Source organism: Cebus imitator, unplaced genomic scaffold (assembly GCF_001604975.1).
Source record: "Cebus imitator isolate Cc_AM_T3 unplaced genomic scaffold, Cebus_imitator-1.0 Scaffold347, whole genome shotgun sequence".
Classification (NCBI taxonomy): domain Eukaryota; kingdom Metazoa; phylum Chordata; class Mammalia; order Primates; family Cebidae; genus Cebus; species Cebus imitator.
The window spans coordinates 487,398-503,985 of NW_016107662.1; the positions used below are offsets into that span (position 1 = coordinate 487,398).

Below are 16,588 nucleotides of genomic sequence, written 5' to 3' on the forward strand. Positions count from 1 at the left end.
TTTTCCATGTTATCTCTTGCAATTGGAATGTTCTATACATTTTACTTGGCATTCTACTTCCAATTCATGCTTCAGCGTAACATTTCAATTTAAATGTTACTCATTCTGAGAAGCCTCTGACCACAGAGACTAGTTTAATTTCCCATTCTGTGTTTCCTGAAACATACACTTCTCATGTTGTATTATAATTACACTTCTTTGTTCAATTAAGTTCCTTGAGGACAGCAACTAAGTATATCTCACTCATTGTCTATTTATAACACCCACTACCATGTTTGGCACATTTCTAGCACTTGACATTTCTTGAACTAAATATTTATTTCTAAACTTAACAGTAATCCAGCAAGATATGAACATATCACATCTGGGTTAAAGCCCAGGTTTTTGCAAGTAGAACAGAAATAGCTCAAGTACTTAGATTCAGTTCCTGGATCTGCCTCTGTGCAACACTGGCCAAGGTACTTAACCTATATCATCTCCCTCATATTTTAAAACAGATTAATACTGTACGTTCCTCACACATTTGGCAAATAGATGAAACAAAATAATATAAAAGTGCTTTGGAAGCCAAAACTACTAAATACTTGGAATAAAGTATGTCTAGTAGGCTAAGCAGCAGGCATCTCTAGTTAACAGATTAGAGGAACGAAGTTACTCTATTTTGCCTATATTATGCCAAATAATACTTCATCTTAGCTTATATTTTCTACTTAAAGAAATAACTTTTCCAAATATAGAGCTCCCATTTTCTCAAAATTCTTTGAAGAGTGCTACAGTTAACAGATACTGAAATGCACGACACAGGGTAGGGTGACCATGGCCAGAACAATCCCAGTTCTGTGTTGTCTTGGCTGACCTATTGGTGCCATTTCCCACTCTCAAAAATGTTCCACTTTGGAAAATAAATGGTCACCTCAACTAAGTATTACTCTTTATGACCTGCTTAAGCTCATTTTATACATTCTAACAAACACTGGTCAAAACAAAGACTGAAAGTTTTATATTTAAATAGAGAAATACCTGAATTTTTATGGTGCTATTTTTAATTTTCTGAAACTTCCGTTTCTGTATAAATCCTTTGGTTCTAGCTTGAATAATGATAACACTGCTTCTGATCTGTAAGTAAACTTGTCTTTGATGTTTTCCAGACAGAAATGCTCTGTAGTGATTTTGTAAAACCACTGCTGCTTTTCTATAAAGTAAAAACTGTTTTCTGGTTTGCCACGTCCTAAAATAATGCTGTAAAGTGACAGCAGCTCTTTTCTGCTGAACAAATCTTCTCCGATACACAGCCATCTGAAGGAAGAACTGAATCCGTAGGGCAGCACATTTCTGTGTTTCCAGTTTTCTTGTGATCATTCTACGAAAAGCTTTTTGAATGGTTACTGCAGCCCTACTTTGAGAATGATACTCTGCTTCCTGTGAACAAGCAAGACAAGAAGCTTTATACCACTCTTGAATTATAACACCCTCACTTCCAACAGCTTCATATTGAGCTTTACTTCTGTAACAGTAGAGAGCAGACCGGTTCACAATAGCTGCCATCTTTTCCTGGGATAAGTTTTTCAATTTTTGTCTAACTTTCATGCCTCTAAAAGCAGCCTGAATAGTTCGTACAGATTTCTGAACTGCTAAAAAAGTTTTTCTTTCTGTTTTTACTCTAATATACAACCTATAATAATTCTGTATAACCACAATGGCAGTTTTCTTTGTTTGATAATCAGCTTTGGCCCTGTACATTCGATAGAATGACTGAATTCGTGTGGCAGCCAGGTGCATATTTTGGATATCCCTTCGTACTTTAAAGCCTCTGTAATAAGACTGTATACAAATAACTGCTTGGGTATGCACTGCAGTTAGTTTTCTGTATCTTTGAATAGAAACTACTGGTGCTCTAAGGTGGAGATAATGCTTCTTTATTTTAAAGGCATTACAATGCTTCTGAATAATAATGGAAGTCTGGTGCTGTTCCTGAATCAGTTTTTTTATGTTCATGTCCTGAAAACTTGCCTGAGCACAAGTCTCTGCTTTCTTAAGTTCATTGTGTTGAAGTGCTTTGTGTTTCTTTTTATTAGCTCTATATTTTTCTTGTATGATTTTTGTAGCCCACTGAAGATTTTGGTATAAACAATACTGCCTATACATTCTGTATGTGCTTTGTATTATGATAGCAGCTTTGTGTTTTTCCCTTAAAAGTTGTCTTGCTTTCATTCCTCTATATGCAGCCTGAATAATCACAGCAGAATGCCATTGTTTGGTATAATTTTCTCTTTGCAATTTTGAAGCTCTATATGTTCGATAATGTTGCTGAATTAGAATTGAGGCATGTTTCCAAGTCTGAAATGTAATATATGTTCTGTGCATCCTGAAAGTAGCCTGGATGAGAACTGCAGCCCTATGCATTTCTTGTAACTTCTTCTTGACCATCAGTCTTCGGTAAGATGACTGTATTGTAATGGCTGCCTTTCGTAACTGCAAGAATTGGTGCAATTTATGTTTGGCACAAATGGTGGCTCGATATTTCCTCTGAATAAAAATAGCAGCTTTTTTGAGGGAAATGAATCTTCTCCTCACCAGTAATGATCTAAACCTACTCTGAATAAGGATTGCAGAGGAATGCATACTCTTCAAATGTCTTCTAGTTTTCCTGCCCCTGAATGCAGCCTGAAGGATCACAGCAGAGTGTCTTTGTCTGAGATAATGCTGCCTCTGCAGTTTTGCAGCTCTGTTTGCTTGGTATTGCTGCTGGATCACAACGGAGGCCTGTTTCAAAGCCTGATATCTCATATGTACTCTGTGCATTCTGAAAGTAGCCTGGATGAAAGTAGCAGCCCTATGCATCTCTCGCATCTTTTTCCTTATCATCCATTTTCTGTATGATGACTGGATTTTAATAGCTGCATTTTGTAATCGAAGGAACTGTAAGTGATGCTTTGTACAAAGATGTGTCCGATATTTTCTCTGAATCCAAATGGCAGTTTTCTTGAGAGACAGAAATCTTCTTCTCATCATTAGAGTTCTGAATCTCCTCTGAATGAGGGTTGCAGCTATATGCATCGTTTTTAAATGTCTTCTAGCTTTCATTCCCCTAAAAATAGCCTGAATGTGTATTACAGAATGCCTCAGTTTGTTATACCTTTGAAATTGTATGTTTCTTTCCTTCACTGCCCGGTATCTTTGCTGTACTGTTTTTGTTATTTTCTTTAACTTATTAAAATATGTTTGCTGTCTATACCTTCTGTAGTTTGACTGAATGAGTATTGCTGCAATCTGCAACTTTCTTAGAGTGTGTCTCACTCTTACTCCTCTAAAGTTTGCCTGAAGGACATTAACAGCTTTCAAAATTTTCAGGTAATTTTCACGCTGCATTTTACCTTGATAATATGCTCTATATCTTACTTGAATAACTATAGTTGCTTTTCTCATTGTATGGTATCTTATTCTTGACAGATGCATTTTAAACATGGCTTTAATAAAAGTGGCTGCCCGGTGCATGTGTTGAATATGTCTTCTAACTCTAATACCTCTATAAACAGCTTGGATTTTAATTGCTGTCTTCTTCAAATTATGATACTCCTTATAGTGATGGTTTGTAATTTTAATACCTCTATACCATCTCTGAATTATAATAGCTGAAGCTCTATAGGCTGCATATTTCTTCTTGGTTTTGTAAGCTCTGTAGTTAGACTGCAGAGCGATTGCTGCTTTGTTGCAATCCTTTATTCTTTTTCTCACTTTCATACCACGATAAGCTGACTGTAAAGTTACTACAGCTGCTTTTGTTTTCAAATACAAACAATGCTGTTCTCTTCCAATACTGTAAGCCCTATAATACTTTTGAATCAGAAGAGCAGCTTTTTTCATGATCTTCCACTTCTTTTGTTGCACATGCATTCTATAGTATGACTGTATGATGATAGCACATTTATGTTGCCTTTGAAGCTGTTTTCTCAGTGTTTTTCCCTTCCACATAGATTGAAGCATCAGTACTGAATGACGGAGTTCAATATACTCCATACGTTGCTTCCTTCCTGCAGTCCATGCTCTCAAATGTTGCTGGATGACTAATGCTGCTGTTTTAAACAATCTAAACTGCTTCTGGGCCTTGGCCATTCTAAAAGCAGACTGAATCTTCATTGCAGCTTGATGTTCCCTTCTTATCTGTTTCCGAACCTTCCAGCCACGATAAGCAGATTGGAGCAAAATCACAGCAGCCTTTGTCTTTAAAAAATGTGTTCTTATAGCATAAAGAGTCTTGTATGCCCTGTACCGTCTCTGAATCTTTATAATAGATTGAAGTACAGATTGGTATTTTACCCTTTTACTATAGCCTCTAAAAGCAGACTGAATTTTAACAGCAGCTATAGATTGTTGTTTGATTAGCTGGCGTACTTTATAACCTCTGTAAGCTGCTTGCAAGCAAGTAGCTGCCTTTTTGACCTGCAAAAAGTTCTTCCTCTGATTAACCTGTGCTTTGTATGAGTGATAGTAATTCTGAATGATAATAACTGCTTTATACATTTTCAGGTAGTACTGCCGAGCCTTTCTCATTCTGAAATAAGACTGTAGTGAAATAACAGCTTTCCTTTGCAACCTCATCTGCTTTCGGACCAGGTATCCTCTAACAAAAGCTTGCAGTTTGATACAAGATTCCCGCATCTGCATATACTCTTCTCTCTTTTGTGCAGCCAGTTTTTTGGAACGGTAACATTGCTGGATAAACAGTGCAGTTGCTCTTAAATGCAAATATTGTTTACGTGTTTGTTTCATCTTAACAATTGACTGCAATTTTATTGTGGCATTTTTTAAGCTCAAAAATTCCTTTTTAGAAACATAAGCACGATAATATGATTGAATCTTTATCACAGATGTGAGGATGTGAATATACATTTTCCTGGCTTGCATCCCTCTATATGCAGACTGTAGAACAATGACAGCAGAGCGTGTTTTCTGGTAAGATGCTAGAACTTTCCTTGCAAAAATGTAAGCTTGGAAATGAGTCTGAATTATAACAGCTGCTTTCTTCATCTTCTTGTATTTCTGTAATTGTTGATGTTTTCTTACGTGTGCCTGCAATTTGATAATAATCTTCTTAAGGTTTAAAAATCGAACTCTGTCTTGTCTCATTCTCCAATATGACTGAATAACACAAGCAGCTCTAATTTGTCTATGTAAATTATGAGCTTTCAGTCTCCTAAAAGCAGTTTGTAATTGAATGGCTGCAGCTCGTTTCTGTAAATAGTTGGTGCGCTCAATCTTTCCTTTCAGATATGCTCTGTAGTACTTCTGGATAGTTAGTATGGACTCTTTTCTTCTTTTATATAACTTTTGGGCTTGAAAGCACCGAAATCTTTTCTGAATGATAACAACACAAGATCTAACATAAACATATTTCCGTAATTGTTTATGCATTCTATACCACGATTGTATGACAACAGCAGATTTTTCTTCTTTAGCTCGTTTCCTTGAATGCCATTCTCTAAAAGCTCTTTGCAATGTTATCGTGGCTTTTACTTGTAATTGCATTTTACGTCGCTTCCATCTTCTGAACATAGCCTGGATTACAAGAGATGATGATTTTAGCATTTCATATCTTTGTTGATCTTGTTTTCTTCTTAAATAAGCACGCCAATGCCTCTGAATTGTAACTGTAGCCCAAAGATATCGTTTATAACATGTAACAGCAATTATCATTCTTATTCTAGATTGTAGGATGATCGAATAATATTTCAATTTCAGAAATCTTTTTCTAGTAGAATATCTTCTCCAATATCCCTGGAAAAGGTAAGAAAGGATAAATAGTAAAATAGGCATAGCTTTCTATATTTAACAGTTTTGAAATACCAATTTTTCTAACATTCTGCTTAAAAATAAACACATTGAATTAGAAAACTAATAATTTTTTGCAAGATATTTGTTTCTTTTGTTTTTAGTTTAGTTTTTACATTTATCAATTCAAAAATCTATCCAAATCCTCATTATATTTATATACTGCATTTCTATTCCAAAGTTATAAGAAACATAAGCAAGGTTATGTTATATTAGAAACAAAAGTCAAAATAAAACTGTAATATTCTTTGTTATCTATTGATTCTAAGTAATTTCCTATGAGTTTATTTCTGGGCCTTATATGGTCCCCTTATTTTAAGGTTTCTAAGCTATCTTATAATGACTAGAAACTGTTTATGTGATGTGTCCTGCATCATCACATTACAGGCTTGATAATATTAATATAGGAATTTAGGAATAAATGAACCAGATCACTCTCAGAGTCATTATTTTCTTTAAGAATAAAGTTACTTCCTTTTCCCAAATTTAGGAACTATAAATACATGGCTTAAAAGCAGAATTCTAGAAAGTCTTGAGAAATGACAAAACTTTTGTCTTTTGAAAAGCCATGGTTACAATGGTTAACCTGATAATATGTTGGCTCAACAAAATGAACTACAAAATCTCAAGCTAATTCCAGTTGCTGGTATCTAAAATGTTCCCAGGCTAATAAAGCTCTAGATGTTTTAGCAATAAGACTATTCCTTTGTACAAACATTCCAAACATTGCTAAGATATTGGGGGTGGCGTGGAGAGGTTGTTCTCTATTACATCTTACTTTTTCTCACATAAAAGTAGAGTAATATAGGGACTGGCTACCTCAGTCTCCTACAGCAGCATCGAGTTTGCTTGCGGCTATGACTGCCCTAAGCATACTTCCCATGGGTGAGGAGCCTTAAGGAGAACATGTGCATCCCTTTACCACAAGTTTTATTGCCTTTCTCTACTAAGAGTTACCTGAGGTTTTCTTTGTACTTTTCAACCTGACAAGAACTTGACTGTATACATATTATTTCTCTTACCAAAAAGAGATGCACAAGTGATTAAAACATTTATCCAACAACAGTTAAATTTATTTGTACAAACATATTTTGAAAATGACAAACTACATAAAGTATTAAGCTGCTTTAAAATAGGGCAAAGTAAAGTAGAAATAGCACTCGGAAATGCAGACATTATTTTTCTTTTGAGCTCCCACCCCCAACAGATATTTCTATGTAAAATCCTCAAACTACGAAATTGAAAAATCAGTGTGTACAGACTCTATACATTAATAATCACCTTTTCTAAATTACTATTAGTACCCCATTGCTGAAATGTTAATTAATGTTGATATATAACATGGAAGATAAGTTCATCTCCCCTCCTAACAGTTTTGCTTATTACAATAGCAATTTTTTCACCATTGTCATACAGTTCTCAAAAATAAATAGCTTTTACTAAGAAGCACATTACGTGCAATTTTCTCACTTATTCTCACAAAAATACAGTAAGTTGGCATTCTTTCTTCACTTAAAGGAACACTCATGTTATAAAACTTTTTGTAAAGTCCCACAGCAAACAAAAATAACTGATATTAGGATCTAGATTATTACACCAAAATCAAGTGTTCTCTCTACTTTACCACAGATATCTGTAGTAGGTTGATTGCACTAACAGCCCAATTCTTCATCTCTTCCAGTAACTATAACCTGTAACCATACTTTGTTTTTCCTCTCACAAAAGTTTCTCTGCTTGGCCCTGCTGTGCTGAGATATGGTCACAGTCATGGAAAGAATGCAGTAGAGCAGTGTAAATAAATCTTCAGTTTTCTGGTCAAAGGATGAAACAAGGCAGCCCTAAGAAACTAGAGGGTACTAGGGAGATTGTAGGGACTTGGGAGCTCAGGGAAACAATCTGATAATGTTGTTTATGAATTTCTAAGTTAATCACCATGCTGTGCACAGTGTGAATCTAGACCACATAGGCTATAGACTTTAAGAACTGAAAAAGATACAGATCACAATCTAGTTCATAGACTGGCTACTGGATGTTACATAATGAAACTGATATGACACAAATATCACTATAAGGCTTTCAAAAAGGAGCTGACATTGAAGCTACACCCATGGAAGGCTGATGAGAACTTGTGGCCTGAACCCAATCAGGTGAATCAGCTGCTAAAACTAAAATATCAACATTCTCCAGAGGATTTAAACAAAATATAGAGTCTCATAACATTAAATTTCCAGAATGCAATTAAAAAATATTTTGTCATACAACATAACAGAAAAATTTCAACTTGCACAGAAAAAGACAATCAACAGATGCCAATGATGAGATGACAAAGATACTGGAATTGGAATTAACTGACAAAGACTTTAGAGCAGATAAAGTAAAAATGTCCCAACAAGTTGAAACTAATGGAAAGATAAAACATCTCAGTAAAGACATCAAAGACATGAGTAAGAACCAAGTGAGAATAGTAGAACTGAAAAACACACTAACCAAAATAAAAATTCACTGGTATGGCACAATCGCAGAATGGAGATGACAGCCAAGATAGCAAATAGCTTTGTGGGCCAATTCTGTCAAAGCAAGTCATTTCTGCTATTGCAGTACAAAAACAGCTCCCAAATAATACATAAACAAATAGTTGTGGCCATATTCTAAAAAACTTTATTTACAAAAACATGTAGTAGGCCAAATTTGGCCTGCATATACGACAATCCCCGACTGTGACAGACCATATTCTGGGTCATAAACTGAACTTTATCAAATAGGAAATAACTGAAATCACAGTCTGTGCTCTGGTCATAATGGAATTGAACAAAGTAACCAACAGAAAAATAATAGGAAAATCTCTAAACACTTAGAAAGCAAATAACATATTCTGAAACTTTAAATCATAAAAAAACTCAAGAAAAATTAAAAACTATCTCAACTAAATGAAAACAAAAATATACCATATTAAAATCTGTAGTATGTGGCTAAACCTGTACTTAGAAGAAAATTTATACCATTACTGGGTTACATTAACAGTAGAAGAACTCAAATCAGTTAGTCAAGATTATACTTAAAGAAACTATAAAAAGAAAAGCACAAGAACAGAAAACCAAACACTGCATGTTCTCACTCATAAGTCGGTGTTGAACAATGAGAACAACACATGGACACAGGGAGGGGAACATCACACACTGGGGCCTGTCAGGGGGTGAGGAGATAGGAGAGGGGTAGCAGGGAGTGAGAGGCTAGGGGAGGTACAGCATTAGAAGAAATACCTAATGTAGATGACAGGGAGATGGATGCAGCAAACCACCATGGCACATGTATACCTATGTAACAAATCTGCATGTTCTGCACACATACCCCAGAACTTAAAGTATACTACTAATAAAAGAAAAGCAAAATTAATCAAACAAGAAATAATAAAGACCAAGCAGAGACCCATGAAGCCAAAGTGTTGTCCACTGAAAAGATCAAGAGAACTAAAACTCTAGCAAGACTGACAAAGAAAAGAAAAGATACAAATTATCAATATCAGGAAGAAAAAAGAAATATCGCTACAGACTCCCCAGGCATCAAAAGGATATTAAAGACATACTTTGAATTTACACATGTAAATTCAACAACTTGGATGAAATAGGCCAATTCCTTGAAAATTAGAAACTGCCAAAACTCATCAAAGACAAATAGTACTATACAAATTTGAAAAACAGAATCTGGCCAGGTACAGTAGCTCACACCTGTACTACTAGCACTTTGAGAGGCCAAGGTGAGAGGATCACTTGAGCCTGGAAGTGCGAGACCAGCCTGGGCAACTTAGCGAGACCCCATCTCCACAAAAAATATAAAAATTAGTTGAGTGTTGTGGTACATGCCTGTAGTCTCAGTTACTTGGGAGGCTGAGGTGGGAAGATGGCTTGAGCCTAGGAGATTAAGGTTGCAGTGAGCAGTGTTTGCACCACTGCACTCCAGCATGGGTGACAAAACAAGACCCTGTCTCTAAGAAAAAAAAGTCTGGAGAAGAATAATGTTTGAGATGATGAATATGCTAATTGTCCTAATGTAATCACTATACAGTATATGTATCAAAACATCACTATGTATTCTATGAATATGCACAATTAAGTAAAAAAAAAGAGGAAAAAATAAAATAGAAATTTCCACCCTAATATAGTATCACTAATGAGTTCTATAAAATAAAGAAAAATTAATACCAATTGTCAACAATCTCTTCCAGAAAACATAAAAGAACACTGAAACTTCTCAACTCATTATAGAGATGCAAAACTCTTCAGCAACGCACTAGTAAATGGAATTGATAAAATTTAAATATATATAAAAAATACAGCACTAATATTTGAATTTTATCATTGGAATGTAAGTTCAACTGTAAGATTAGAGACCCAATAATTGTCAATGTATCCACTGAAGCAGAAAAAATATTTAATGAAACCCAAATCTATAACGATAAAACTCTCAGTAAACTAAGAAACAGAGACTCCTCACCTCAAAATATCTGTAAATGTGATGTAATTCTAATCAAAATTTGACAGTACTTTTTGATAAAGGGCATCTACAAGAGAATTACAGCTTATATGATACTTAATGTGTTCTAAATTGAGAACAAGGCAAGGATATTGAACCTTACCACTCCTATTTAACATCATACTGCAATTCTTGGCCAATAAAATAAAGGGGGGGGGATTAAAAAAATTTAGATTGGAAAAAAAGGCAGACAACATGACTATGTAGAAAATCTCAAAGAATCTAAAACAATAACAAACATAAAAACTTCACAGGAATAAGTGAGTTTTTAAAACAGGATTAATAGTTAACCCGTTTAAAGGATTAACACATAAAAATGAATGTCTATAAAAAAGAAACAAATAGGAACTGAAATCAAAAACCAATACTACTTAGAATAGCTCCAAAATAAATAACATAAAGAGGTATAAACTAACAAAAAGCTGATGATGAACAGCTCAAAGATCTAAATAAATGGAGATATATACCACCTTTGTGAACCAGAATAATCAACACAGTAAAGGTATCAGTTCACCTCAAAATATCTGTAAACGTGATGTAATTCTAATCAAAATTTGACAGTACTTTTTGAGGATACAGAAAAACTGCATGTAAAACTTAAGTGGAAAGACAAAGCAACTAGAAAATCCCAACTCATTTTGAAAAAAGAATGAAATTGGAAGAATCACAATATCCATTAAGGCTTAATATAAAGCTGCAGAGAAATCAAGAACCTGTGGCATTGGTGAAGGTACAGACACATGTATTAACGAAAGAGAATATAGTTCAGAAGATCAACATGCATGTGACCAACTGATTTATGACAAAGGTGCAAAGACATTTTAATGTGGAAACCATAGTTTTTTTCAACAAATAGTGTCAGAATAATTGGACATCTATATGCAAAAAAAGTGAACATTGACCTAACCCTCAAACCTGAAATGAGAATTAGCACAAAATGCATCCTAGGTCAAAATTTAGAATGAAAAATTATAAAACTTTTAGAGTACTTTGATATGACACTAAAAGCACAATCCATAAAAGAAGAAAAAATAATAACTGGATTCCATCAAAATGAAATACTTCTGTTATACAAAAAAATCCTGTTAAGAGAATAAAAAGACAAGCTACAGACTGGAGGAAATAATGTGCAAATCCCTAACAAAAAAGGAGGATTTCCCTTCTAGATATTCAGATGTCACCTACGATACAGCACAAAGCTCAAAGATAGACAAATGGACCAATGGAATAGAAAGAAGTACTAAAACCAGAATCACACATATAAGATATTGATGTCTACTACTTAGACAAATGGAACAGGGTAGGAAACCATGAAATAAAGCCACACATCTAAAATCACCTAATCTTTGACATAGTTGACAGTAACAAACAATGAGAAAACAATACACTGGTCAGTGCAGAAGATTAAAATTGGACACTTTGCTTTCACCATATACAAAAAATTAACTCAAGATGGATTAACGACTTACATAAGACTAAACCAACAAAAACCCTAGAATAAAACCTAGGAAATACAATTCTGGATATCAGCCTTGGGAAATAATTTATAACAAAGTCCCCAAAAGCAATTGCAACAAAAACGAATAACCAGCATACTGAAGAACATAAACAACCTGATGGAGCTGAAAAATGCAGCACGAGAACTTCATTAAGCATACACAAGTTTCAATTGCTGAATCAATCAAGCAGAAAAAAGGATATCAGAGATTGAAGACCAACTCAATGAAATAAAATGAAATAAAAGGCAAGATTAGAGAAAAAAGAGTGAAAAGAAATGAATAATAAAGCCTCCAAGAAATAGGGGATTGTGTGAAAAGACCTAATCTACATTTGATCGGTATACCTGAATGTGATGGGGAGAATGAAACCAAGTTGGAAAACACTCTTCAGGATATTATCCAGGAGAACTCATACAACCAGCAAGGCAGGTCAACATTCAAATCCAGGAAATACAGAGAACACCACAAAGATACTCCTCGAGAAGGGCAATCCCAAAAGTCACATAATCGTGAGATTCACCAGGGTTGAAATTAAAAAAAAAAAAAAAAAATGCTAAGGACAGCCAGAGAGAAAGGTCAGGCTACCCACAAAGGGAAGCCCATTTGACTCACAGCAGATCTCTCAGCAGAAACCCTACAAGCCAGAAGAGAGTGGGGACCAATATTCAACATCCTGAAAGAAAAGAATTTTCAACCCAGAGTCCAGCCAAAATAAGCTACATAAGTGAAGAAATAAAATCCTTTACAGACAACTGCTGAAAGATTTCTTCACCACCAGGCCTGCCCTACAAGAGCTCCTGAAGGAAGCACTAAACATGGAAAGGAACAACCAGTACCAGCAACAGCAAAAAACATATCAGATTGTAAAGATCATTGACGCTATGAAGAAATTACATCAACTAACAGGTAAAACAACAGCTAGCATCAAAATGGCAGGATCAAATTCAAACGTAGCAATATTAACCTTATATGTAAATGGGCTAAATGCCCCAATTAAAAGACACAGACTGGCAAATTGGATAAAGAGTCAAGACCTATGGGTGTGCTGTATTCAGGAGACCCATCTGACGTGTAAAGACACACATAGGCTAAAAATAAAGGGATGGAAGAAGATTTACGAAGCAAATGGAGAGCAAAGAAAAGAAGGGGTTGCAATCCTAGTCTCTGATAAAATAGCATTGAAACCAACAAAGATCAAAAGAGACAAAGGGCATTACATAATGGTAAAGGAATCAATGCAACAAGAGGAGGTAACGATCCTAAATATATAGGCATCAAATACAGGAGCATGCAGATACATAAAGCAAGTTCTTAATGACTTACAAAGAGACTTAGGCTCCCACACAGTAATAGTGGGATACTTTAATACTCCACTATCAATATTAGATCAAAGAGATAAAAAATTAACAAGGATAACCAGGACTTGAACTCAGATCTGGACCAAGAGGACCTAATAGATATCTACAGAACTCTCCACCCCAAATCTAGATAATATACATTCTTCTCAGCACCACATCACATTTACTCTAAAATTGAACATATAATTGGAAGTAAATTATTCCTCAGCAATTGCAAAAGAATGAAAATCAAACCAAACCGTCTCTCAGACCACAGTGCAATCAAATTAGAACTCAGGATTAAGAAACTCACTCAAAACCACACACTACATGAAAACTGAACAATCTGCTCCTGAATGACTACTGGACAAATAATGAAATGAAGGCAGAAATAAAGACGTTCTTTGAAACCAATGAGAACAAAGATACAACGTACTAGAATCTCTGGGACACATTTAAAGCAGTGTCTAGAGGGAAATTTATAGCAATAAATGCCCACATGAGAAGCGAGGAAAGATCTAAAGTCAACACCCTAATGTCACAATTAAGAGAACTAGAGGAGCAAGATCTAACAAATTCAAAAGCTAGCAGAAGACAAGAAATAATAAAGATCAGAGCAGAACTGAAGGAGCTAGAGACACAAAAACCCTTCAAAAAAATCAATAAATCTAGGAGCTAGATTACTGAAAAGGTCTACAAAATAAATAGACTGCTAGCCAGACTGATAAAAAAGAGAGAAGAATCAAATAGACGCAAGAAAAAATGATAAAGGGGATATCACCACCAATCCCACAGAAATCAAACTATCAGGGATTACTATAAACACGTCTATACACATAAACCAGTAAATCTAGAAGAAATGGACAAATTCCTGGACACTTACACCCTCCCAAGACTAAACCAGGAAGAAGTTGAATCCCTGAATAGACCAATAACAAGGTCTGAAATTGAGGCAGCAATTAATAGCCTGCCTACCAAAAAAAAGTCCAGGACCGGATGGGTTCACAGCCGAATTCTACCAGACATACAAAGAGGAACTGGTCCCATTACTTCTGAAACTATTCCACACAATACAAAAAGTGCAAATTTTCCCTAACTCATTTTATGAGACCAATATCATTGTAATGCCAAAATCTGGCAGATACAACAAAAAAAGAATATTTCAGGCCAATATCCAAGATAAACTTTGATGTGAAAATCCTCAATAAAATACTGGCAAACTGAATCCAACAGCACATCAAAAAGCTTATCCATCACAATCAAGTAGGCTTCATCCCTGGAATGCAAGGCTGGTTCAACATATGAAAATCTATAAACATAATCCATCACATAAACAGAACCAAAGACAAAAACCACATGATTATCTCAATACATGCAGAGAAGGCCTTCGACAAAATTCCACAGCCCTTTATGCTAAAACTTCTCAATAAACAAGGTATTGAAGGAATGTATCTCAAAATAATAAGAGCTATTTATGACAAACCCATTGCCAATATCATACTGAATGGGCAAAAACTGGGAGCATTCCCTTTGAAAACTGGCACAAGACAAGGATGCCCTCTCTCATCAATCCTATTCAACACAGCATTGGAAGTTCTGCCCAGGGCAATCAGGCAAGAAAAAGAAATAGGAAAAGAGGAAGTCAAATTTTCTATATTTGCAGATGACATGATTGCATATTTAGAAGACCCCATTGTCTCAGCCCAAAATCTCCTTAAGCTGATAAGCAACTTCAGCAAAGTCTCAGGATACAAAATCAATGTGAAAAAATCACAAGTATTCCTATATACCAATAACAGACTTAAAGAAAGCCAAATCAAGAATGAACTGCCATTCACAATTGCTACAAAGAGAATAAAATACCTAGGAATGCAACTAACAAGACATGTGAAGGATCTCTTCAAGGAGAACTACAAACCACTAACTCAAGGCAATAAGAGAGGACAAAACAGATGGAAAAACATTCCATGCTCACGGATAGAAAGAATCAATATTGTGAAAATGGCCATATTGCCCAAACTAATTTATAGATTCAATGCTATCCTTATCAAGCTACCACTAACTTTCTTCACAGAATTGGAAAAAAAACACCTTTAACTTCAAATGAAACCAAAAAAGAGCCTGCATAACCAAGATAGTCCTAAGGAAAAAAAAAAAAAAAAAANTTTCATGTGGAACCAGAAAAGAGCCTGCATAGCCAACACAATCCTAAGTGAAAAAAACAAAGCTGGAGGCATCACACTACCTGACTTCAAACTATACTACAAGGCTACAGTAATCAAAACAGCATGGTACTGGTATCAAAACAGCATGGTACTGGTATCAAAACAGAGATACAGACCAATGGAACAGAACAGAGGCCTCAGAAATAATGCCACACATCTACAACCATCTGATCTTTGACAAACCTGACAAAAACAAGCAATAAGGAAAGGATCCCCTGTTTAATAAATGGTGTTGGGAAAACTGGCTAGCCATATGCAGAAAGCTGAAACTGGATCACTTCCTTACCCCTTATTTAAAAATTAACTCCAGATGGATTAAAGATTTAAACATAAAACCTAACACCATGAAAACCCTAGAAGAAAAACCGAGGCAAAACCCTTCAGGACATAGGCATAGGCAAGGACTTCATGCCTAAAACACCATAAGCAATGGCAACAAAAACCAAAAGAGACAAATGGGATCTAATTAAACTTAAGAGTTTCTATATAGCAAAAGAAACACTATCATTAGAGTGAACAAGCAACCAACAGAACGGAAAAAAATTTTTGCAATCCACCCATCTGACAAAGGGCTAATATCCGGAATCTACAAAGAACTTAAACAAATTTACAAGAAAAAAACAAAAGACCCTATCAAAAAGTGGCTGAAGGATATGAACAGACACTTCTCAAAATAAGTCATTTATGTAGCCAAAAAACATATTTAAAAAGGTCATCATCACTGGTCATTAGAGAAATGCAAATCAAAACCACACGGAGATACCATCTCATGCCAATTAGAATGGCAAACATTAAAAAATCAGGAGACAACAGATGCTGGAGAGGATGTGGAGAAATAGGAACACTTTTACACTGTTGGTGGGAGTGTAAATTAGTTCAACCATTGTGGAAGACGGTGTAGCAGTTCCTCAAGGACCTAGAAATAGAAATTCTATTTGAGCCAGCAATCCCATTACTGGGTATATATCCAAAGGATTATAAAACAAAGACATGCACATGTATGTTTATTGTAGCACTGTTTACCATCGCAAAGACCTGGAATCCACCCAAATGCCCATCAATGACAGACTGGATGTAAGAAATGTAGTACATATACACCATGAAACACTATGCAGACATAAAAAAGGATGAGTTCATGTCCTTTGCAGGGACATGGATGAAGCTGTAA

General features: G+C 35.3%; 1 protein-coding gene across 1 annotated transcript in view; it reads right to left on the reverse strand.

Annotated features, from left to right (window-relative positions):
• Positions 1–16,588, reverse strand: part of ASPM (assembly factor for spindle microtubules) — a 62,113-nt gene that overhangs the window by 13,652 nt on the left and 31,873 nt on the right. The window contains exon 18 of the mRNA XM_017506052.2: positions 1,021–5,775. Within this exon, the coding sequence (XP_017361541.1) occupies positions 1,021–5,775 (4,755 nt within the window). The remainder of the gene's footprint in view (positions 1–1,020; positions 5,776–16,588) is intronic.